At 36.3% G+C, this 26,697-nt stretch overlaps 2 protein-coding genes across 7 annotated transcripts in view; one reads left to right on the top strand and one right to left on the bottom strand.

The window, feature by feature from the left end:
- Gigyf2 (GRB10 interacting GYF protein 2) overlaps positions 1-26,697 on the bottom strand; it is a 135,664-nt gene that overhangs the window by 54,207 nt on the left and 54,760 nt on the right. For all 6 annotated transcript variants that reach the window (XM_046439577.2, XM_058577480.1, XM_058577478.1 and 3 more), the window contains 2 exons: positions 26,159-26,199; positions 872-1,051 (listed from right to left, as the gene is read on the bottom strand). In XM_046439577.2, the coding sequence (XP_046295533.1) occupies positions 872-1,051; positions 26,159-26,199 (221 nt within the window). The remainder of the gene's footprint in view (positions 1-871; positions 1,052-26,158; positions 26,200-26,697) is intronic.
- Positions 10,527-22,154, top strand: Kcnj13 (potassium inwardly rectifying channel subfamily J member 13). The gene is made up of 3 exons (XM_046439581.2): positions 10,527-10,666; positions 17,367-17,842; positions 19,786-22,154. The coding sequence occupies exons 2-3, from the start codon at positions 17,383-17,385 to the stop codon at positions 20,406-20,408; spliced, it is 1,083 nt and encodes a 360-aa protein (XP_046295537.1). The 5' UTR covers positions 10,527-10,666; positions 17,367-17,382; the 3' UTR covers positions 20,409-22,154.

Genomic DNA, 26,697 nt, shown 5'->3' with positions numbered 1-26,697 from the left:
TAGGTAAGCATCTTTGGCATATGGTTGATAAATCATTATTATAAACATGAAATTCGTAGAGCATGTACACATTCTTTGTATGTTTGATTTCTGGATGACCCCATAATTCAAGCAACAGTTGCATTTGATTATCATGAGGCATGGAATCAGCACTTTGGTAGGGAATGAACTTTAACACAAAGCACCAGTGTCTTCAATTACCAGCATATCTAATGTCCAAGAAGAACAGTTTGAAGCATTCTTAAGAGTCCACAAGAAGAACTTAAAAAACTACTTATCACTACTATTCTCTCTCCTTTTTCTAAAGCTAGAAGGACAAAAGAATTAACTTGTGACTATGTCTCTGACCTGGGTTTTAGATTTGTTCTTCAAGTAAGTACAAATCACATTTCCAAAGGAAATAAAAAATTGAAAGAATAAATCCTTTCTTATTCAGCAAAAATACCCACTTATGGGGAGGACACACATTCCAAGTGTATAATTATGCATTTGGAATAAAAAGTTTTTATTTTCCATACACCCCACCCCACCCCCATTTTAAGTTTTAAAGAATGCTAAAGATAGATTAATAAGAGTTAGAGAAAATTGAATGAAACTCTCTCACTTTTGTAGTTGCAGGCAGGTGTTTCCCATTAAACTATACCTTTTGTCCCAGGAAAATAAAGTGATTTCAGTCAACGGAATAGATAAGGGAACTTTTATGCTGAAATTTTTTAAGCAGTAGTAAGACTAAGTATGATAGCATAAATGACCCCTCTTTTTTTTTTTTCCATTTTTAAAACCCAGTTTACTTTTTCCACTTAATCGCTAACATTTTCATCAAGCTCTTACATTTCAGTTTCTTTGCGGTTTTACATAATAAAATTCTTACCAGGACTGTGAGGACGCCACCTCTCTCCATCCCTTCTGGGTCCAGCTAGTCGCCAACCTCCATCTTCATCTTCTCCATTTTGTTCCTCTCTAAAGATACGCCAATTTTCACTTTCTGATCGTATAAATTCATGCTTTCTCCCTACTGATGCTGGTCCACTTTCCTCAAAATTTGGTCTTCCTATAAGCAAAGTAAAAAAACACAGTAACTAAATATGAGCCCCTATCAGTATAGATTTTGAAAAACGCCTTGAGTCAAAGTTTCCCCAAGATGTGTCCATTTCAATGTTTGGAAGTATCAATAAAATAACTGTGAATATATGCATATATTTTAGTCACTTTTCTTAAAGCCGAATAATCAAATACTGGGCAATTATTTTTTAAAAAGCATGCAATGAAATGAGAACCAATGTTCCCTCATTCTTACTCCCCAGAAGCAACTGCCATCAATAGTTTCTTATAAAGCCTTTCAGAAACAGTCCATGGGTATGCTCAACTCCCTCATCCACACACAGAAATGAATGGGGGATGTTGTACATGTCATTGGTACCCTTGCTATTTTCACTTAAGTGTACCTTGCCCATCTTCCTTACCAGCATATATTTTTAACACAATATTTTTTTAATTACATGAGTTACTTTAATTTATATAAAACCAACCTGTACTGGTGATTTTGGCCTAAACAGGAAATTTGTGTATTTCAACCTCTTTTATCTCAAAACAGACTGCAAATTCAAAAGCAGAGACTGTGGGTTCTAATTTCCCATTTATTTGAGCATCTAGTGCAACACAGGCATACAACAAATTGCTTTTGGATGGAATTCAAACTTGAGCCATGTTTAACTTAACTGCCCTGGAGTTACATTAATGGTAGGAGAGTGCCTGGTATACCAAATCAACTGAATTGGTACTTTTTACGACAAGATAATTCTAAATAATGCAAACAAAATCTTCAATCACTCCACACCATGTACCAACATCTATATTTCATAGCATCATAAAATCTCACATTTAAGCAGCTGAAAAATCCAGAATGATACTCACTTATACATTCTCTGCCTATAACATTCTCTCAGTGACAAATTCTCTTTATTAAACCACACTAAAAGCAGGGAAAAAAAAGTTGAACAATGGCTTGTGATAATGAGGAAATTCTAACTTCTGGTCATCATCTTATATTCCATTTTACAAATAATAAGATTCAGCATCCTGTAATTACCCATACGGTTGTTAGGCTGTTACCAGGTATTGTTTTATGAAAGAATAAAAATACCATAAGGATTAGAGGAGGCATTGTCTCCTAGGAAAAATACTACCTGCTTTCTTATTGTGATCAGCAGCCTCTAAAAGTATTCCAACAATTCCTGTCTGCTGGTCTTCCCTTAAATATGAGCTGACTTACTGTTTCACTCTTAACAGAATACTGCTAAAGGGATGAAATGCCCACCGTTTATACTAAGTTTTTAAAGACTGTGGCTTCTATCTTGGAGGCCCTTCTCTGAAGGATGCCAGATGTTATATGGTGTGGCAGCCCTGTGGGTAATTTCAAAGGGCAGAACTGAGGCTTTCCACCAGAAATGTATGTGAGTTTGTAAGGGGGTCTAATTCCAGAAGAGCACTGAGATGACTACAACCTTCTTAGAGATCTGAGCCAGAACGACCTAGCTAATAAGCCATACTATTCCTTGATAATAAACATTTGTTGTTCAGCCATTAAGTGTGGGGTATCTGTTATAGTCATAGATAATAAAAACTCTTGATCTGACTTAATCTTCCTAACAATCCTCACTAATAGAAGCTAATTTTTTCCCCATTTTATAGCTTAGAATATTGCAGATCAAAAACACAACCTAGGAGAATTATTTAAAATCACACACCCCTCTTAAATAGCAATTCCATTATTTGGAAAATGGAACATAAAGAAGAATATCAAATGTTAATCTTCAAATCATTCAATAAATATTTACAACACACCAAATACCAAATTTTGTGGATTTGGGTACAGACACAGCCCACATTTACCCCTAGGTCAGAAGATGTCCCAGGGTCTCGTACTTAGATTAAGAAGACAATCCATTTTGCAAAGCATCACTTTTAGCATATGACTTGATGAAAAGTGTAGCTATACTTCCAAAAAAGAAATTTAAAACAAAAATATCCCTAATGTATATATACTGGAAAATAATGGGGAATAGCTTTTACAATAAAACCAGTAAGCCACAAATATTACATACCAGGCACTAAGCTGTGACTTGGACATAAATGCTTAGTCACACAATGGATGAGCTATGTGAATGACTCATCTTTATTATCTACTTTTATACCAAACCTCTGAAAAAAATAACAACTGTACCAAAGTAAATAATATATCAGTAACAGCAAAAAGCATTAACTCATCAAAAAACGGTTATCACCTTCATAATAAATATTGTTTTATTAAAATAAAAATCAAGTTATTCAAATACTAGTAATCCCTTAATCTTAAAAAATAGAAATCTATCTGTAATTAGTTTTTATATAACTTTTTTGTCTGAAAGACAGTCTCACCATTTTGTCCAGGCAGACCTCAAATTCCTGGGCTCAAGTGATCCTTTAGCGGCAACTATATGCGCATGACATTGCACCCAATATAACTTTTTTATTTTATGAAGTTGCAGTCTGTACACCTACTATTATGTAATCTATTTTCACCTGTAATAGCAACTAATTCCCTATGATTATAATTCTTCCTAATAATGCAAATAGGCACATATTACTTATAGCTTGCTGTTGTAGCATAATGTACTATTCTATGTTTTAACCAATTTTTTTGGCCAAGTATTGACAATGAGGGGAAAAAAAAAATCTGTGGGCCTATGTGTTTTGCTTTCTTAAACTATTATTTATTTTTTTTTAAAAAAAAAAAGCTTTAAAAAGTGAAACTACTAGTTCCAATGACAGACAATGTATCAACACACCACACTCCATGAAGGGGGAAAAATAAAAGTCATTTTGCATTATCAACTCTAAGTGCTGCTATCCTTTCAAAAATTCTGTTACCATAATAATTGTAAAATAATGGTACACTAATGTGGCTCAAATCTGAATTGTCAATAAGATTTTTCATGTTGTTTTCTATCTTTATTTCCCTTTATCTTAAATGTTACTTGAATATTTTTTCCTAACCTAAGAGTTTATCTTTGTAACTGTCAAGTTCTACAAGTACTTTTGATATTAATACCAAGAAAAAAGAAAAGTATAAAGGAAAGGATAGGGTAAGTTAGAGAAACTCTAGGAAGAAAAATATCTGGCTTTTCTATTTGCCAAAAACTAGCTTGTGATACTCAAATTGTTGAAAACTTATACCTCATAAAGTATGAATGACCATTTATGCCATTTCTTATTCCAAAAAGGATTTGATACAAAAATTTTGCACTTTATAAAGAGGAGCATAGCACCAAAAAAATGATGATGATCTTGGAATCATTAGAACCTGTTTTAAATTCTAGCTCCAAATATGATCAATATCCTTTGACTACTGAAGTCCCAGTTTTTCACTGGGGAAGACGGGGTAATTTGAGGTAAAAGCAACCTGAATTAACATGAACCCTGGTCCTGTGTTCAAAAATCTGTATCAAAGAAGTTCAAATTTTGTTACTACATAATTGTTTCCACAAAATAATTTCTAAAAAAACACAACATACTTCTTCATATATCAAATATTCATAATATAGTAAAATTGATACATTTAAGTGATGAAATCTGGTAAACCAAGGAAAACCAAAATAATACAGTTCTTATATTCCACGTGTAACAGCAGATAAGCAGAGTTCTGCCTTTAGGGGTCACAGTAATTTTCATAAAAAAGGCTGGAAAGGATTCAAAGAGCTTGGAAATGGACTTCACTCATCTCCTCCTGCTCCCCTTTAAGAAACCTTTTAATTTGAACACAACATTCTTACAAAAAAGCACACAAATAACTAATATACAATTCAAATAAGTTTTCTGAAGGCAAATATATGCATATAACCACCACCTGAGATTTAAAAATAAATATGTGTGTGTGTGTGTGTGTGTGACCATCCTCAGGAGCTCGTAACTTTCCAATCAGCCCTTCCCAAAACAGGCACTGTTCTGACTTCTATCCCCTTCTTTTTGCCCCTTTTGTACTTTTCATGTAAATGGACCATTTGTTTATATCTGGCTTCTTTAGCTGAACTCATGCAAGTCATTCAGATCATTACAAACGAGTTTATTCTCTTGCTCATTTAAGTTGTTTTTAGCTTTTTGTTATTACGAATTGTGCTTCTATGAACTTTCTTAGCTTCCAGTTTTGGTGAAATATGCTTGCATTTCTGTTGGATATATAATACATCTAGATATGAAACTACTGGATCATAGAATGTTCAACTTCTGTAAATACTACAGAATATTTTCCCAAGGAAATGGTACTACTTTGCCATTTGGTTGACGGTTTTACTCAAACCTCTAGCAAACATGAACAAGACTGCCTCCTCTGTGAACAAATACAATTAGACACATAGGATTAAAAACAAAGAAAGACTTAAGACACAACACCTGCCCTCGAGACCCATTGTCTAGAGACATACAAGTAAACAAATGACCTGATACATTACAGTTGACACAATACACTGCCAGATCTTGTTGATCTTCATAATAAACCCAAGACATTAAGTCAACCACCACCACCTCTATTGTTGCTGTGAGGAAAGGAAAACCTGCTGAACGGTGATTCCCAAGATCATACAGCTGAGCCAAAATGCAATCAGAAACAGAATCTAGGTGTTCAACCTCATAATTTAGGGTTCATTTCTACTACACTATTCTTAGTCACAAATTAGGCCCACTGGCAATAGCCAGAAGCTCTTAAAAAATCTGAAACAAGAGGAAGAAGATCTAAGATATAAGTCTTAAGCTCTGAAAGTGTAGTAGACATGCTATGTGTTCTATAACTTGTTGACATCTCTAAAAGGGAGAAAGTGGAACTGTTTGTTTCAATCTTCATCTTCATGCAGAAATGATTTCAAAATGTCTATCTCAGGAAAAAAAAAAGGTAAGACCAACAAATTTTCAACACAGAAATTTTATGGTGGCTTCATACACCACCATAAAATACATATTTCCAATTACTATTGGTACTGACTAAAAATCATCATAGTATGACGCATTGCTCTATAATATGAAAATAAATTCTTTCTAACCTCATTGATTACAGCAGATTTGTGTTTGTGTTAATTTGGGGAGTCAAGGAAAATTTCATATAATTTGCTATAATTTGTTTTAAAATACACCTATTGGTATACTCCAGATACAATGTAAAATAAATGATAAATATTCAAATAATTCACAGGCAATTTAAAAGTATCTCAAGCTCCTTTCATATCTAAAAACGCCAGCATTCTATAGTAATCAGGGGTAAAATGAGTGAGGGACATCACATGGCCCTTTTCAGCATTCAAAAATCAAACCTTTCTTTCTGTAATATATCAGCCCCATGACAACATCAAATAACAAAATATTTTACCTCACTTCTTTTAAAAATCTTAACAGGTTAATTTATAATAAAAACAAGCCAATTTAAAAGTAAATCTAGGGTTGGGGATATAGCTCAGTTGGTAGAGTGTTTGCCTCACATACACAAGGCCCTGGTTCAATCCCCAGCACCACCAAAAAAAAAAAAAAAAAAAAAAAGTGAATCTATCTAATTGAATAACTCACAAATTCATGCCCAAACCAAATATTCCTAACGTACAGTCAATGAATGAGCTCAGGACTGTGAATCTCTGAACTGGAAGCCCACTGTGAGCCAAGATGGCTTGTCATCAGTCTTAAGGTATCTAGCAAGACCTTCAAAGTTAAAGAAACAAACCGAAAGTTTGGGGATTTTTTTCATTTGATACAGCAAATATGACCATTTCATAAGGAAATTACACTACCTATATAATATATTTTATATTCTCACATCACAGTAATTTAATATGTATAAAAGGTACTAATATATTTATGTAGTACAACACATATAAATAATGTCTTCAGTGATAGTAAATACTTGTTTCTGCCTTAATGAATTAATCTCAATAAGATTCTTCTAAAAATAAAATTAAGTTAAATGAAAATGCAGTGTTAGTTTCTGCCAGGTCTGACTGAGTGGACCTCCTGAGGAGAAAGAGCAGTAAAAGGGCACCTGCGAGCATGTTTGACTCATAGCCAAAAATGGTGTTTATGGAAAACTTCAGATGGAGCAGGGAGGCACTCAGCCAACAAAATCTACAGCTGTGAGACTTGGAGCTTACAAGTGCCCAATCTCCAAAAGCAAAAAGGGAATTATGGGACAGACTTTGAAGCTTGTTTATGTGCAAATTTTTTAACAAGTGATTTTGTATTCCTCTATTCTGATATATATTCTCTGATCAACACTAAAATAGCTGCTAACACTTAAGAAAAAAAAAGTGAAAGGGAATCCCACTCAAATGTTGATATTTACTCCTCATCTCCCATAACACACTTATAAATATAACTCAAAGATAGCAAAATTTAAATTCTAATTCCAGAGATCTACAACTTTTCTCTGAGCCAAACCCCTGAGGGGATAACAAAAGTTCTGCTAGTTAATACGGTCCTGAAAACACAGCAGATTCTAGCTAGAGAGGGACTGGAGAGGTTGTAGCACATAAGAATCTCTTTGAAAAGGCACCTGTGCAGGCGGAGTCTTCCCATGCCCCTACAGCTCTCACGCTCACCATCTACTGGTTCACACCCAGAAGCTACCTGCCACTGGGAAGAAGAGGGGCTTGAACATGCAGAAAATGGAAAGAGATGAGGCGTATCAAAAGCAAGATAAATTATACTGCCTAAGAAAGCAAGCCAGGACCAGATACCTATAAACAGAAGCAGGATATTGCTCTACAACAAATGCTTTGCTGTTTTCAAGAACAATGTGGCATATATGTAGATTACATACTAGACTACTTCAGTCAGAAAATCAAATACCTTTAGGGACATAGAGTTGGATTTAATAAAGAACAAATTATCTGATCTTGGCACCTGGCTTATTCATTATAGTTCTGAATTAAAAAATTGGTGAATGAAAAGACATACAGCATTGATCTTCATTCATAGAAAAGATGTTTCAGAGCCATCTCCAATTATCTTACTGCCAAATACCCCAAAGAGAAATCACCAAGTTTGTTCAGATGAGACGGTCTGTGTGTTTTAGGGTAAAGTTGGCATATCACTGTGTCAATATCAATTTCATCCCAGCTAACCTAACAACCTCAAGCAGAAATGAATTTAAACATCCTGGGTACTGTCATGGGAGTGCTCTGCTCCTCTGTGAGGACTCCAGCATTAGTGTATAATACCGACACAGGTAGCAATATGAAATCATTGTTTATAGAAGATCAAATTGGAAAAATACTGGAATCAGAAACCATCTTCACCTAAGACATTTCTTTCTTAATAGAGGATCATTTTTATCCTATCATTTTTGTCTCAATATATTCTAAAATGGAGGCCCCTAACTAGGTGCACTTGTAATCCCAGCAACTCAGGAGTGGAGGCAGGAGGATCACCCTGGCAAGTTAGCAGGATCCTATCTCAAAATAAAAAATAAAAAGGACTAGAGATGTGGCTCAGTGGTAAAGTGCCCCTGGGATCAATCCCTACCATCAAAAATAAAATAAAATCAAGCCCCTAAGTTGAGTAAAATCTTTTACTATCTTGTCTACTCTAATGTCTGTGTAAGACACATGGCAGATAAATGCAAGTGTTTCTGCTTTCTGGAAGGTAGTGTTACACTATAGTTGCTTCAGTATGTTTTTTACCCAATCAGACAGCTGGGAAGTGACATAAAATATAATTCCTACTAACACATGCAGGGAATGAGCCTCACACTACAAGTCCCTCCCTGAAGCATTTGCCTTCCCTAGTTCTGAAGGTCAAAGTTTCCAATGCTGTGTCTGAACTTGTACTGAAATGTTTGGCATTAATAAAACAAAGAAAGAATTAATATATTTTTTAAATTGTGGGGGAAAGGAGAGGAATCTACAAAGGCGGATTTCCTTAAGTAGCATTATATTAGTCTACATTAATAATTTTCCCAGCAGGCCTTCCTTGATTTTACTTTGAACAATCACAGTCTTTGTTTCTCAGATCCTCTTACATGTGACATTTGATCAAAGTTTTAAAATCAGCAGCTAACAGAGGAGGAAAAAAGTACTGCTCACTAAGGCATTACACAAAGCCATACTCAGTTCACTCTGAGGCTGCTACAAGCTGGATCACAGACATTTCCAGCTAAACATTATCTAAGTGTTGAGTAAAATTTTATGTACCTTGAACACTATATTTTACTCTATTTCATCTCATTTATCATGGAAACATCCCCTAAATATTACTAAAACAAGCTTTAAGAAAGTTCTTCAGTTCCTTGAAACAGGTGTGATTTTTTTTCTTTTTTAATTGGTTGTTCAAAACATTACAAAGCTCTTGACATATCATATTTCATACATTTGATTCAAGTGGGTTATGAACTCCCATTTTTACCCCGTATACAGATTGCAGAATCACATCAGTTACACATCCACGTTTTTACATAATGCCATACTAGTGACTGTTGTATTCTGCTACCTTTCCTATCCTCTACTATCCCCCCCTCCCCTCCCCTCCCATCTTCTCTCCCCACCCCATCTGCTGTAATTCAATTCTCTCCCTTGTTTTTTTCCCCTTCCCCCTCACATCCTCTTATATGTAATTTTGTATAACAATGAGTGTCTCCTCCCATTACCATGCAATTTCCCTTCTCTCTCCCTTTGCCTCCCACCTCTCCTCCCTGTTTAATGTTCATCTTTTCCTCATGCTCTTCCTCCCTGCTCTGTTCTTAGTTGCTCTCCTTATATCAAAGAAGACATTTGGCATTTGTTTTTTAGGGATTGGCTAGCTTCACTTAGCATAATCTGCTCTAATGCCATCCATTTCCCTGCAAATGCCATGATTTTGTCATTTTTTAGTGCTGCGTAATACTCCATAGTGTGCTGTTTAAAGATAAGTACAAAGCAATAAACAATTATTTTTATTCCCAAGTCAAGGTCTTTTTATGCAGTCTTCTTAAAAAGTCTGTTTCCTTGAATTAAAAAAAGGAAGGGGAAAAAGGTTTCAGTTAACTCAACCACCTATATTGCTAGTTCTGGAATTAATAGCAGCAATTCTGATGAGATGGGACAGAAAAAGAAAAATTATTATTAATTTATGACTAAATACCCTGCCTTATATAAACATATCTACCCCAAAGAAATGATGGAAACAAAAAGATTAGTGAAGGAGATATCTCACACTTTAACATGCTATATAAGGAAAGACGGCTGAAAGGAAATCTTGCAGGGAATTTTATCCCTTTGAACTTTCAAATAAACTCTTAAGTAAGATTATGCAAACTTACTAAAAACCGGTCCTGATTAGAGGGAAAAAATGCACCCCTTCTCCAAGTCAGTTCTGGAGGCTTTCTCCAGAGTTGTTAAGGTTTGTGTTGGGTAAAGAAAGACCTCCTAACAAACCAGCATTCTTTTCCACATGATCAGAGCTAATTGGCCCCCCTGCAGACTAAGTGACCAATCACATCAGCTTCAGCTGAAACCAGCCCCCACGACATTATAAACACAGGAATGTAAGCTGTAAAGCCAGTCCAAGAAGAGAACCTACAAACTAGACTTGTAGATTTAAACTACCTAACCAAAAAGAAAGATTGCGCAAGCCTCCTTAGGACCTACCTTGGTATACAGACTGACCCACAAAAGAACTGGTGAGTACATGAAATAATATTATTTCTTTCCTTAAGTGGAACAGGGAAAGAAATTGACCATCAAACAGAGACAGAGCTAGCCTAATTCCAATAGATTTTAAAAACAATTACCATCAAACAGAGACAGAGCTAGACTAATTCCAATAGATTTTTAAAATAATTACCTGTAGGTTCATGCATTAAGGTTCTTTATTTTCTTTTTCCTTAAATTTTAAATTTGGAATAACAGCCCTACTGAAAGCACTACTGGAAGTTCTCTTAATTATCTTATTGTATGTACACTAGTTCTCTTTTAAAATATATAAATTCAAAGAGAAAGACCCTAGATTAAATTCAGTGGCTTAAAAAATAATAATAAATGTCTTTTGGAAGGGATTATAGGAACAGACCAAAATGCCTAAAGAATAAATCACTTTGTTTTAGCTTTTTCAATCCATGAAAAAGTGATGAATATTCTAATTTTAAAGTTCTTTTAAAGAAAGGAATTTTTACTAAAATTTGTGGATGCTTTTGAAAAATATGAAAGGAAGAATGAGCTTATATAATAGGGTTAGAATTCACATTGTTTGCCCTAATTATGGCAGGAGAGATGATTATAAGACTCTCAATATAGTCTTATTAAAGTGTTAACATCAGATGTGAACAAATATCATATTCATTTAACATTTGTTAAGTATGTCCTGGATCTTAATTGCTTCATAAGAACTGCAGAACTACTTTAAGTTACGGCAATAGAAAATACATAATTTTAAGGGCTACAACCAAATGAGTAGAATGAAAACATTATTTTGATGACTAATGAAGTTTTTTTCAACTATCACTTTTAAAATAAGTACTGTTTTTTTTCTACCAAACAATTTAAAAATGGGCAAATATTTTACAGCCCACACACAGAACTGCAAGCAAACTTTCCCAATATTCCATTCTATTTTCTATTGAGATTAGTTGATGAGTATCATATAAATACAAACCAAAATAAATACATTAAAAAGCACTTGTGGGGGAGGGGATAAAATTAACTTAGAATTATAATAGTATACACATACTGTATATTCATTAGACACTTTTAAAATTGATGGGAAATCCTATATATATCAGGCAACAATAATATAATTTTTAAAACTGTAAGTAGATGGAAAAATCATAGAAAAAAAATGAATGAAATCTCTGAATCAGCTGAAGGAATTAGGAATAAGTTTACAAACTTAAGAGGCTTTAAAGAATAGTGTTTAATTCCCCATCCCGCCCCCTTTCTTTGTTTAAACCTAAAGACACCTGGCCAAGAGGACTAGGTGGCTTGCCCAAGATGACACACCTTCGTAATCAATAGAAACAGAACCTGATAGCCATAACCCTTGTTTTGTGTTCTTTATAGGACACCACATGAGTCCAATGAATAGTTATCCAGAGTAAACTGTTAGGTGAGAATAGAAATCTTACTTCTCTCAACACAATCCAAACAAGATACAGCAAAGTTTTATGTGGAAAAAAAAAGATACTGCTTCACTATTTTGATAATGGCCTTCGGATTTTCCTGGTCATGTCTTTTTCCATGTTATTTAGTTGCTACAGAAAAAAAATGAAATTTTAAAGAATCTAGATTAAGACTGCTATAAAAACTGTAGATAATAAGTAATGGTCCTGAAGAAACTTGAATGAAAATAATTAACTTTGTAAAGTATAGAGTATACAGAAAGGCTCTCTAAATCTTAGAACGTTCAAGAACAAAATAGGCTGAAATCAAGAATAATTGTGGAGATCTTCTTAAGATTTTTTCAAACACTGAGCATTTAGTAGTATTCACAGGAGAGTGGTTTGTTCCAAAAGCAGACCAGGCACTAGCAGCCAGCACCAGCAGGGCTTCCACATGGGAGGAAGCAAGGCATAAAGGAGAACAGAGTATTTGTACTCTCCGTAAAAGGATCAAACTAGTCTTTCATTGTTATATCCTTCCTCTTCAAGTGTCAAAATAGTTTCGTTGATAAAAGTATGCTAATAGCATTGTTTTTAAAATGATCTACTCACCTGGCAAAATATAAACCTAGCAATGCTACATAATAATTCTCCTCTTCTCACTGTTTAATTTTACTGGTCTGAAAAATACAACTAAATAATTCTGATTAACCTCTAAGTCTTCAAAGAAGTCTTCCTTAAGTGAAAACTCAGTTCTTACCTACAAATCAAAGGTCTGAACCTAATAAGCATTCCTGAAGAACAAATAATTCTGTAGAGGCTCTTGAACAAAACTAATCAAATAGAACACTGTGTTTTTCACAAAGGCTAACCAGGGTCAAACGTCTGTTTCTGAGGCAATGTAGCAGCGGCTCTAGATTAACACCCACCACTTACTACCTTTGTGACCTTAGGGAAATTCACTGTGCTTCAGTTTCATTACCTGTAAATGGGAATAATAATGGAATTTTTTACTATGAGAGTAAGGAAACATTAATAACAATAAGGCAATTTACAATTACTGAGAGCTTCTTCTATGCCTATGGCCTTCACATAAGCAAAATACCTGTGAAGTACTTGCTATGATTTCTGTCAAATAACAAATACTAACTTCTATTATTAACCATTACTGTCATAAGAATCATGTATAAAGGTAACAATGGTTAGGTTATTTATTTGAGTTTGAGGGACAAAAGGAGCATCAACTAAAAGTGCTAAAATTCTGGCTACTGAAGACTAGCTTTAGAATACCAATCATCTTAGGAAGGATTTTTATTTGACCAAACTATGAATAGACAGCTTCTTATAGTTTAAAAAAAATTTTTTTTAAACTGGCTTTGCACTTGGGCAGACTTGAGATAATAATTCAAATAATACAAAGCACTCATTTATCTTGCATAAATTTCTAAGTCCAGGTGGCCTTATCTGAAAAATAGGGACAGTTAATGTCTATCTTGCTGAAATAAAGATTCAGAGATAATGCAGGATTAAAAACACCTAGCAACACCTAGTGCCTATGAAGATTTTGTTATTATTATTGCTGTTCTTATTGCTAAAAGGACAGAGACCAGGTCTTTTAAAACATTTAGATCCAGAGTGCTCTTGCCTGAGATGAGCAGGCTGGGCCACAACTGCTGTCACCATTGTCATGGGCAACAACACCCTTGGGCTAGGAACACCATGCTCAGACCCCAGAGTGCTCTGTGCTATGTGGAGACGTGTCTGGGCTAGATGTGGGCTGCTGAAGCCAGGGCTGATTTGGGCTACCTGCCTGGCCCCAGCCCTAAGACCTCTCTCAGGTACTTCCTATAGGACTCTGTGATTAGATGCTAGGGTGCCTGAGTTTACCATTCCAGTAGCAGGTCCTTCCTGACAAGGAGCTGAGCCATTGCCTGTTGAGGGGTGAGGGCCTCTTCCCCTGAGTTGGCAGCCTGGGCTTCCCCTAGCCAGCTACCACACTTGGAATTGTGGGGCAGGCTACCCACCCTGTTCTCCTAAAGGCTCCAGGCATTCCCTTCTGTGACTCTCTCTCTGGGTGTTGCCCTTAAGCTGGAACTCCTGGAACAGAAGTACATGGGTACTATCAGGACATAAGTGGGACCAACCCCCAATATCTGCACCTGAAAGTCCCTCAACCAGCCCCCACACCTTTCCAGCTACCTCTCAGTTCAGGTAACAACCGCCCCTCCCCCCCATCAGCCTGGGCCCAAGTTGGGTATGTGGCTGGGGTCTCTGGGCTATAAAGATGGGCTGCTGTGGAAGGAACCACAAAAGTGTTTTCTGAGTCATGCTCCCTATCCCAAGCCCTCCAGGGAAAATCCCCCCAAAATGGCCAAAGCTTCAGCACACACAAAAAGAATGGAAAGCTACGACCTTGGCCTTGGCCACCAAGTGTAGGGGCTCTTGAGGTCAAGAGGAGGTTGAGACCGGATTCCAAGCTCTGGGCCTGGTGAGGGTTAGGGAGGGCTGTGGTTCCTAGTTCTGCCCTTTCCTGTTGCTTTCCTCTCCAGCCTTTGACCCCTCAGCCTTATTTCTACCTCTGTGGCAGTCTGGGGAAAGGGATCTCAGGGAGGACAGACAACCCAGCCAAGTCCTGGGGTAGCCCGCCCTTCTGGAGGAGGCCTGTAGGTAACACCAGAGGCACTGTTGCCCCTTCCCACCAGGTTCAGACAAAACACCTGACCCTGAGTTCTTCAGGGTGTGGCTGGACTGGGGAGCTGGAAACCTGATACTCAAGGACTCTTGTCCTCCACATCCAGCAGGGTAGGGCTGGGTGGGGTGAGCATCAGGCTGGATGTCCCTGGCCCTGGGATCAGGTACCTCTCCTGCATATCCCTAAGTGGGAACTACGGGAGGGAACAAGGAGAAGCCACCTGGGATGACAAATAAGGCAGCCTCACACAACTCTGAAGATGCCATACTCAAAAAATGGAAGTTTCCTTTTGTGCCTAGGGCCACCAAGCTGGCTGGAGGCTGGGACCAGACCAGCTTGAGAGCACCTGCAGTTGCCCACTGCTCAAGCTGTCAGCTTCTGGGCAAAGGTCTTGGCCTGGGCCTGGTCATCCAGGACCTCCTAGAATTTTGCACAAAGGAAAATATATCTATCTAAGCCCTCAAAGATCTGTGTGTGGCTGGCCCGCAGTTCTGGCCCACAGCCTACCTGTTCCATGTGCCCCCACTCTCCCAACACTCTCTTTCCTAATTCAAGCGCTGTCACTGAGAGCATCCTTAGGTCCCCGCTCATCTGCTACCCACACCAGACCTCTGGGTACTGTACTTCTCTGGCATCCCTGCATCCTCTGCATCATTCCATCATCAAGCGAACTCAAGGCAGTTGCAACCCCAATGGGGCTGGGGATGTAGTACAATGATAGATCAAATCTGCTTAGCATGTGTGAGGCTCTCAGTTAGATTCACAGCACCACAAAACTACAACAAAAAAGAGCCTAACAAAATAAGGATATAGCTTAGGAGTGTGACTTGGTGGTAGTGTGGACCTAGCCATGGTTCAATACCCAGTGCCCGCCCCCCCAAAAAAAAGCCAAGTAAAAAATATACTAGATAAAATAATTATGATAACTTGCCAGAGTAATAAGTTACAAAACATTAACACTAGGACTGGGGAACCTAGTTCAGTGATAAAGCACTTGCCTAGCACATGCGGGTTCAATGTGCAACACAAACCAACCAACAAATAAAAAAAAGACTTTTTAAAAATCTGTAATATAAAACTAAAATGACAAATCTAAATAAAATGAACAATCATCCTAGTGTTCAACCAGTAGTTCAAACCTAAGAAAAATACAAAAGACTGTCTCTAGTGTCCCTGAAAAATATTAAATTAACCTCTGGACAAAAGAGAAAGCTGTCTAATTCCAACAACAAAGAGAGACCACCTCCACAGCCCCAAAGTCCCAAGACCCAAAAAGATCTAGTAAACCCATATGATAGCCTTGCTCCACAAGTGTTCAAAGGCCCTTCCTAAGCATCATTCAAAAGGCAAGAAAGGGTATGCAATATCCCCAAAAGTATCTACTTCTGAAAGAAGAGTCAAACAGAAACTCCTAATGCTACCTGCCTGCAGGAAACAAAAGGAGGACTTAAGCAACAGGCTATACATTTTCTGGTGTGTTCCAGGGAGTCCCCATACAAAAGTCTTAGACGCTTGTCATACATGCAAGGATGGTCACAAGGAAGGCACATACTATATTTCTATTCACAACAAAAGCATAACCACTGATGAAAACTGTTCAGCAGAAAACTCATTATCTTATTACCTATTTAAGACTGCCACTTGACCCCTTAATGATTACTCTGATTCATTAACTCTGGAAACCTTTTCCTCTGGATTACTTATTTCGAAGGTAATATTACTGAGTCTGGGCTTACAATTCAATAGTAGAACATCTCCCTAGCATGTGCAAGGTCCTGGGTTCAATTCCCAGAATTACCAAAAAAACAAAAAGCAAAATAAATGCTATCTAGAAATGTCCTACCTTGAATTTTTTTATTTTGCAAAGAAAACAATTCTCTCTCCACCCAACAATCTATTCAGAACCTAGAATAGTCAAAAAAGACAACAATCTGTCAGCCAGGGCAGACAGAATCCATGAATATCTCTACAGAGTGACAAAACAAACCCATTATGAAACAGGCTAATTACAACAGGCAATAAGGACATTAGAACTGTGGACCTCTAAAAGATTATCACAAACATGTCTTATCCTAGTACTAGATTGGCTTCAGAAGTTTTGCACACAGTTTAATAGTATGTTTCCAAATGATTTCTGTTTATTCACAAAGAAGAATATTTATATGCTTAAACATATTCCTTTTAATTATGAATTATTCACACTTAAGAAAAGCTGTTAATTTACACATACTATTTGCTCAAAGCATTAAATACTTGATGCTTGGACTTGTGCAAAGAAGGTATAAGAGTGTTAAATAGGCACAAACATAATCCTTACTCACTTCAGGAATTCCACAATATACTTAGAAAATGTTAAAATATCGAACAATATTTTAACAGCCATTCAGGGAAATGGAAGAATACCCTGGGGTAAAATATGATTAACTACCAAATTAATGACTCAGTCAGTAAATGCTCCCTTATGGAACGGGAAAGTCTGCCCAAGTTATAGTCAAGAGAGGCATTCTCAAGAAAGCAGAAAATGAAGAAGGTTTCAAACTTATGAATATTAACTATAAAAGAGTTAAGGGCTGACTAATTTACTCTTGATTTCAGAGAATTACGGCCTGAAATGGAAAGCAGTAATTGCAAAGTCATTGCTCCCCTCTTAAGTCAGAGATACCGAAGGATGGTCACCAAAGATGGCCACAGCACACTTCAGATGGATGGTGCTCAAAGAGGTCTTGCGTATCTCCGAGATGCATGGGGAATCCTAATGGACATGCGCTGGCGCTGGGTGATGCTGGTCTTTTCTGCTTCTTTTGTTGTCCACTGGCTTGTCTTTGCAGTGCTCTGGTATGTTCTAGCTGAGATGAATGGTGATCTGGAACTAGATCATGATGCCCCACCTGAAAACCACACTATCTGTGTCAAGTACATCACCAGTTTCACAGCTGCATTCTCCTTCTCTCTGGAGACACAACTCACAATTGGTTATGGTACCATGTTCCCCAGTGGTGACTGTCCAAGTGCAATCGCCTTACTTGCCATACAAATGCTCCTAGGCCTCATGCTAGAGGCTTTTATCACAGGTAATTGTCTTTATTCTTAAAAAAAAAAAAAGTGCAAGCATTTTGGAAAGGGCATAGTCAGTTATAAGTGATTCTGATATAGAGTAATTTATTCATATAATTAGCAGGTAATGCCTAAGAAAGAAAAAAAAGTAGTCTAGGATCAAACAATAGGCTGTAAAAGGAATTTGATGCAATACTTATATCTTACCTATTGGAACTACTTAAGGGAAAAATGTGGGGAGGGAATGGGGATCATTCTGACACTAATTTATAGGAATATCCTATGAGCAAAAAGTATTAACAGAAAGGTCCACAAGTAGTTTTTTTTGCATAAGCTAATAATTTTGTTAAATAAGCGAATAAATACATTCAATGAATATTTTGACAGTCATGTTACCTAACAGGAATTTGATTTTTTTTTTCTTTTTCACTGTGCTAGAATTTTTTCCTCTGAGATCATCTATTCAACATTTACTCAACATTAGTGAGCGCACAGCACCACAGGTAGCATTATATGTTAGAAAACAAGTTATGTATGCACATCTTAAACAAAATTCACTGAAAATATGGCCATAAAGATCATGAAATCTTGCTTATAAACCGCTAAACATGCAAGACTCTTTAATAAAGTAGAGCTTGTGTCCTTTTTATGTGACATATACAATTAAAAAAGAAAGAACAGAAAAACTGGCTTTAACATTCTATCCAAAAATAATCTGAGAAGGTAAGCACTGGCCTTCCACAGGGTGATCTAGAATGAAGTCCCAGTGTGTTAGCAATAGGCTCTACACCTGAAACAAATCACTTAACTTCCAAAAAAGTTCTTACACTGGGTCAGTTCTTAGATAAAATAAGGGAATCTGTGAATTTAGATGGGAAAAACTTATAAATTTTTGCACTAACCCTTAACTAAATTTGGCATTTCCTTCAATTGTGAATGTAGGCAATAAAAAACAATAGTGTCCACTGCTACCAGTAACTGTGATACAAACACAAATTACAGATATTTTCAATATCAACCAATAATATTTCAAAATCACAGTGTTAAATCCACTGCTAGATTTTGTTATTTAATGCACTATTAAAGAACATTTAGTATTACATTGTTTTTTAAAACATTTAACTGAATTCAGTATACTTTGTTTCTTCTATATTCACTTTACTTTTTTTTTTTTTTTTTTTGGCGGGGGGTGGGGGGGTTGCTGGGAATTGAACCTAGGGGCACATTACCACTGAGCTACATCCTCAGTCCTTTTTTATTTTGAGACAGGGTCTCACTACATTGCTTAGGGTCTCTCTATATTACTGAGGCTGGAAGGGTTGCATGGGTCTTACCAGCCTGCCAATGAGATCTATTGGCACAAAAGTGGTTAAGAAACCCTCATCTATAGCTAGGGTCATAGGAAGATGTACCTGAGTGGTGTGCTAAAATCCCCTATAGCCAGAGTCTTCAGCAAACAAAAAGAGTTATAAGTTTCAAGGTTTAAAAATTCTTTAGTGTATATCACTCTTTGTACTGATCCCCTCCTACCTCAAATCATTCTACTTTGAATCATTCTAGCTCCATTTCAACTTGAAGTCATCTGGTTGCAACCAAATTGCATTTATTTTCTATAATTTTTTTTTTAAAGTAAGGGTATGAATATAGGTAAGGATCAATTCTTTGACTCTAAGAAACTAAGTGTAAAGTTTTACATTTTATGTTACAAAATCAATTCTGTTTACCCATTTTGAAATCATGGCTTTTTAAAAGAAATGTATGTATACATTCTGAAAAATTCTTCAGGCAATTGGGACCATCCAAAATAATAATAATAATAATAATAAGTTAAATTCCTGACTTACTAGAAAGCATAACACCAAGAAATGTATAATTATTTGTTATACTCCTCTCATTCAAAAAAGGTCATTGATATTTAACATCTTCATTCTAAAAAAATATTCAATGATTTCTAATTTAGGTGCCTTTGTGGCGAAGATTGCCCGGCCAAAAAATCGAGCTTTCTCAATTCGCTTTACTGACTTAGCAGTGGTAGCTCACATAGATGGCAAGCCTAATCTTATTTTCCAAGTGGCCAACACACGACCCAGCCCTTTAACCAGTGTCCGGGTGTCAGCTGTACTCTACCAGGAAAGAGAAAATGGAGAGCTCTACCAGACCAGTGTAGACTTCCACCTTGATGGCATCAGTTCTGAGGAATGTCCATTCTTCATCTTTCCATTAACCTACTACCACTCCATTACCCCATCAAGTCCTCTGGCTACTCTGCTCCAGCACGAAAATCCTCCCCACTTTGAACTAGTTGTGTTCCTTTCAGCAATGCAGGAAGGCACTGGAGAAATCTGCCAAAGGAGGACATCCTATCTACCCTCTGAAATCATGTTACGTCACTGTTTTGCATCTCTGTTGACCAGAGGCTCCAAAGGTGAATATCAAGTCAAGATGGAGAATTTTGACAAGACTGTTCCTGAACTACCAACTACTCTAGTCTCCAAGAGCCCACATAGGACTGACATGGATATCCATATCAATGGACAAAGCATTGACAATTTTCAGATCTCTGAAACAGGACTGACAGAGTAACACTTATCTATGGCATCCTATTGTCTAATGTATTAAATATACCCAGCCAGTATGCAGCTATTTCTCCTTCACTGTATCTCATGTTTTCTTTTTTTCAATGCTGATTACATCTCTCTGATTATATCATGATAATCATGCCAATACCCCCCCCATACACACACACACAAAGGCTGAGCTAACAATACACATCCTGAAAACAACATCCTACATTTCAAAGTTTGTATCTGTGGTTATCTGCTGAAATCAACGTGATTCAACTTGACAGATACTTATACAGAAATGTTGCTGATGAATTTATAAGGATGTGGTATGCTACCAGTAATGAATGGAAAATGGGCCGAAGTTTAACACAACTGAACTGTAAGAAAATCAACCATAAATCTCTTATTTTCATCTGTAAATTGGAGCAGTATGATTTCAAACCTAGCTCCCTGGGTGGAAAAATGATTTCACAATAGTTAGTGAACATCCTTTTATAACTGTTATTTTTTCAAGACAGCAAAGATTATTCCTTTGGTTCTTATTCATATCACATCCTAAATTTTTAATGGCTAAGAATGGAAATTCAAAATAACAACAGCACAGATTCATACATAACCCATAAAAGCATTTGAACATGACTCCCAAACACATGTATATATTCATGTATTTGTGGCAGAAAGTGATCAGAGCAAGTAATAGAAGCTCTAACCCAAACCTTCAAGGTGATATTTGTGGAAAGGAGATACAAATTATTTGTGCTTTAACACTCACTTGCATTATAATCAAATAATGGTTTAGAACCTATATTCACCTATTCATCTGAATGGCTTCTAACCTAAGCAAAAAATTCTCTTCCTCCCTATGACTCATTCAATGACATGAAAAACCATGATGGCTCTAAATAGTTCATAAATATACATATGTTTAAGTTTTTATAGATATATAAAGGTTTAGTTAGATATAAGTCAACTAGGAAAAAAAACTCCAATAGATAAAGCAAAAAATAATTGGGCAACAAAGTATTTTCAAACCCAAATTCCTGTTTCCAACATCAAATAGTTTTTTCTATAAACACAAAATGAGTGTTTATTCACCAGTAGGAGGTTGGACTAGATGATCTCTATTATTTCTTTCCAAGTCTAATGCGCCATGAAAATTATGCTTTCTCTGCCTTGGTTTTCATTTATATATACTAAGATGAATACTTTCTCTATATCCAGCTTAAGACATTTCTTTGAATTATTTTCATTTCAGTTAAAAAATGAAGCTGTCCTCAAGCAAAACAAGAACCAAAAGCCCTATCAGATTTCAAACAGATTTGTAGCTGCTCTTCTTTTCTGAAATTTCCCTTATTCAGGCTCATGTGGAAAAGCGAAAGATTAACCTTCCCCACTGGTGATGACCCAGGCGGGAATCATCTCTTGAAATAAATACTAGCTGAGTAAAGGCAAGCAGTTGTAAAGAGCAGGGCACAGCAGCAAGTCACATTTTTCTACTCTTTGACCAAAAGGAAAAGAAAATAATGAAGAACTTTGGAGTGGTCTAAGACTGGTAATAGCAGAAGAATATCAAGGATACAGAAACCTAATTATCACGGACTTTGCTAGTCAAGAATCTTAGGCATTCATTAAGTAGGACTCAGACCAACAGATTTTTTTTTCCCCAACCCAAAACTATTGTAACACAACAGCAGGAATTCTTATTTCATTTATAATAAATTAACAAGATTTGCCTAACCTATGAAAATAAAAGCAGTATCAAAGACTCACGTGGTATGTTTTTTTCCTAAGAGCACTATGTCACCTACACAGACAACTATTTAAACAGTTGAGTGAAGCTGTTCAAGGTGACACAACATGCCAAAGTGTGAGGCCTGAGCTCTGAGTCTCCCTCTAGATGCTTGATGTTCCCATTTAAGTCAGTCTCATATCACCCAATTCATGCATAAACTTTACATAAACTTGACCTCTGAAAAACTAAATGTGACTTCCCCCACACATTACCCCCACCAAAAAAAAAAAAATTAATGCTATCGGTTAAACTAATTCTATTTAAAAAATATTTTACAACTAAAAAATGCGATCATAAACTTCAATGCAGGGAATAGAAAGCTTTTGGGAGCACTATTCATCATTTTTCAAAACAAAAAATCACAGTCTCTAGCTTATTTTCTGCAGAGACCATTAGTCTCCCAGAAAAATGGGAGAGGAGGAGAAAACTACTTGGAAGTACGAAAGGCAGCTCTACCTTCCAGGGCTATGCAGTTCACTAACCTGGGTCACCAGGGAGCTCATACATGATCAGATAGACAACTCTGGAACTAATATAAAGTAAGTCTTAGAAACCAACACAGGTGGTCTGACAACTCTTAACAAACTGAAGACACGTGGTTTCTAAAAATTGTAAGGTTCTAGATTTATGTATGTAAAAACCCATATTATTTACTGCCATAAATAGTCTACAACCAAAATTTTCTGTCTGTTCCCAAGTATTTCACACCAAAATGCACTAGTCAGTATGACACTTGGCTAAGCTCATTTACTGGTATTGTGTGGATTATTCATTTTACAACATTATCCCCACAGAATCATACTACAAGATTATTACAAGAACTGATCTCCCCCTGTGCAGTAATCAATTACTACTAATTACAATCCCAACAACACAGGTCTTTTTCTACCTCCACATTGTCCATGGGTATTCACAAGGTTATACATGACTCTTACCCCAAATTATCAGTAATTCCACCATTTCCTTCTTATATAAAGCAAATACAGGGGGTTGGGATCGAGGGCAGGATACATTTCAATGATAGTGTTTGCCCAGAGGTGTGAGGCCCTGAGCAGCAAAAAAAAAAAAAAAAAAAGGCAAATACATGATATGAAAATCTCAAAATTTTATAAGGAACAAATCATTCTGGAATTTTCAATGTCTGAATTATCTTAGTTCAATGTCATAGATCATCTCACAAGTGACTCATATATCAAAGTGTTCCACGAACGAGATTAGTACTGAATAATCTTTTAATCCATATTACTTTCAACAAAAAGATTATGTGATGAAACAAGATCAGGATCCTTAGCACAGTTAACCTGAAGGAGCATCTTATCAAAAAGCATTCAATAAAAGCCACTATGAAAAAAAAGAACATGTGCAGTTAGGCATGGTGGCACACGCCTGTAATCCCATCAACTTACAAAACTGAGGCAGGAAGATCATAAGTTCAAAGCCTGAGACCCTATCTCTAAATAAAATACAAAATTGGGCTGGAGATGTGGTTCAGAAGTAGAGTGCACCTGAATTCAATTTCCAGCCCCCCATACCCAAAAAAGAACATGCACCTATACTATGTGTGTGGAAATTGCCATGTTTTATTATATTAGTAGCTAGCATATCAACCTCCTTAATGTTCTTGAAAACTTCATGTCAATTTGGTTTTGTGAAATTCACCTTTTCAAAGTTATTCCTATAGGGTACAAAGAAAACCACCTTTATTTTTAATAGAGGGAGGCTAGGAAAATTCATTGGATTAACAAAAGAACTAAAAATAATGATGAAAAAGAACTTTCACTCATCTATTCCTATCACAAAGTGTAAATATGAATCAACAAATTAAAATTCAGATATTTAGTCATTTTCAGACAACTCTAATTATCAGAGAATGTATCAAATACCTTCCTCCTTGAACCTTCCATCGTTCAGCCTCTTTCTGTCCTTGAGACTCATGCAGGTTAATTCTTAATTCCTCTTTCACATGATCATTTAGCAAATATTTGCAGACAGTGACCCTGTAAACCCTGCTGCCCACTCTGCCCAATCCACAGCCTTGTCTTCTATATAAACAGCCCCATTTTCTTTATGCAGTCCTCATCACAAGGTTTTAAATGCCTGGACCACCTACTCCAATATATGGACCTTTCAAGGTGTGGCCCCAGAAATAAACAGAATGTTTAGGTTGTCCTGTGACAACATAAATGACAATGGGCCTCTGCACCTGAGGAGACTTTAGGTCTAATAAATACTGCACTCAGCTTTGAGGATACCATCAAGCTGCTGATTAACATGAAGCATACTATCAGCTGACAGAGCTGAGCCTTTCCCAAGTAGGCTGTTACACACAGCTACTCTACATTTTAAATTCAGTAACTTATAAGAGAGCTTTTTCTGCTGTTCAATTTCCATTTAATTAGACTCAGGTTTTTTGTTCCACCTTAATTCTGATCCCAAGTCCAAACTGTACCGCTCTACAGCTAGCCCTCTTAACATTGAATGATTTGCAAATCTAATCATCACACCAACGTCTTCCAAAGAAAAGGAATATGTATTTAGCACCTAGGACAAGGGGAGGCACACAATTAGGAATTCCAATATTTGTTGAATGAAGAAATTTCATGCAGTCTCATTTAATCCTAAAAATTTCTTCAGTCATTACCACCTTTTTCATTATCAGATTAATAAACATCTCAGAATTCAGAATACCCAATCTTTTGTTTCTAAATCATGTATTATTTAAATCTTGCTGCCTCTCCCTACTAACTGGTAAAAGTACTGAATCAGACAAGGTTGAGAGCAGAGGTCCTAACAAGTCCTCCAAGATAACATTCATCCAATAGTCTACAATATGGGTAAAGCTGACAACAAATTATCCACACAGACTGATTCAAATTTCTTCATGCCTCACTCATGCACTGTTTTTTCATTAATGTAAAGCAAGTATTTCCAAAGCCATGTAAATGAATAATAAATTGAAATCACTGATGCGTTTAAATAAATTTTATATGAAACAATAAAGCAAAAATTGTTTAATTACTACTTTGTTCTCAAAACAGTCTGCAAATCAGTCTATGAAAGGTATTTACATATTTAACACATTTGATGAGAAATGCTTGTCACTATCATACAATAACACTGAAGAATTTTTCTGGCACTTGGAGGAATTTAGAAATTGTGTGGTAATTTTCATAACCCCAACAGTAGTATGAATAGGCTTTTTTTCTCTCAGATACTAATATCTACAGGCAGTATATAATGCAGTGCCTTTAATCAGTCTGAAAACCATCTTAACATTATAAATTATTTTATATAAACCATGATTAATTCAGCAACACTGAATTCCTATTCCCCTTATCCTCTTCCACTTCAGTGAGTATCTTAACTATATAATTTAATTGCTCTTAAAACGAGAAAACAGAAAGTATATACCACATACAAAAAAAAAAAAATTGTAGATTCAGCTTTTACTACTAAAGCAAAGATACTAGCATTTTCCCTATTTCTTCTCACATATGAGATGCTGTATATCCTAGGAATTATGATTCCTATCCTGAAATTTCAGTTCAAAACAGGGTCCTAATGCCAGGGAACAGTAGCACACACCTGAAATCCCATCTACTTGGGAAGCTGAGAGAGAAGGATCACAAGCCCAAGGTCAGACTTGGAAAGTTAGCAAGTCCTTGTCTCAAACTAAAAAGGGTTAGGGGTGTTCCCAGGTTTAATACCCAGTACTGCAGAAAAAAAGGGGACAGGAGGCTTAGGAACAATATAGGCCTTGTAGAGAACACACAAACCTAACAAGTAAATCCTAAATGGTTCATTCATCACCTCTGGTTTCATGCAATGGAGACCTGAAATAATCATAAAATTCTAAGTGCAAACAATGCTACAACCCCATCTACTGGAGAGGTGTAGGTAATGAATCAATTTTTAATAAATTTATCCTTTCCTATGAGCCTTGGAGGGCCACAATATACTTCAAGAACCTTACTTACCTACATCTTTTCGCCCTGGTTTTTCAAAACGTCTGTCACCCCTAGAAAAGATAAAACAAGTTTCAAACAAGGTTTGCAAATAATATATAGACTTTCCATCCATGGCATCCACTTTCCTGTATTTCCATTAATAGTAGATTTTTCTTTCTTCAAATGCGTGGTATTGTCTAAATTTTAGAAAATATAGGAAGGAAAGTACACCACCACAAACCAAGATACAGCTTCTATTAACCTAGAATATTATTTCTTTTAATTAAACACATGGAACCTGAATGTGCTTCCCCATAATCATTAAACATGTTCAAAATCATCCTTATCTTTGTTATATAGTATTTTATTTATAGCACTTTATTTTATACTATTATTATCAGGGCAATGTCAGTCTGTTTCACTTGTTTTCAAATATTTTATAGTATAAATGTCATCAGAGTGAACATCTTTGTACATTCACCTTTGTGCAACAGTTCTCACTCATCTGCACAGACTTCATATAAAGTTAAACAATAAAAGGAAGATGCTTTTACAATGCAGGTTAATTC

Source organism: Marmota monax, unplaced genomic scaffold, assembly GCF_021218885.2.
Source record: "Marmota monax isolate L192 unplaced genomic scaffold, Marmota_monax_Labrador192_F-V1.1 WCK01_AAM20220418_F8-fsc00041, whole genome shotgun sequence".
NCBI classification, from domain to species: Eukaryota; Metazoa; Chordata; class Mammalia; order Rodentia; family Sciuridae; genus Marmota; species Marmota monax.
This window is presented reverse-complemented; position numbering and strand designations above follow the sequence as displayed.

Coding starts and splice junctions, on each gene's coding strand:
- Kcnj13 (XM_046439581.2), top strand. CDS start 17,383: ATGGAAAGCAGTAATTGCAAAGTCATTGCTCCCCTCTTAAGTCAGAGA. Junction 17,843..19,785: donor GCTAGAGGCTTTTATCACAG/GTAATTGTCTTT, acceptor TTTCTAATTTAG/GTGCCTTTGTGGCGAAGATT.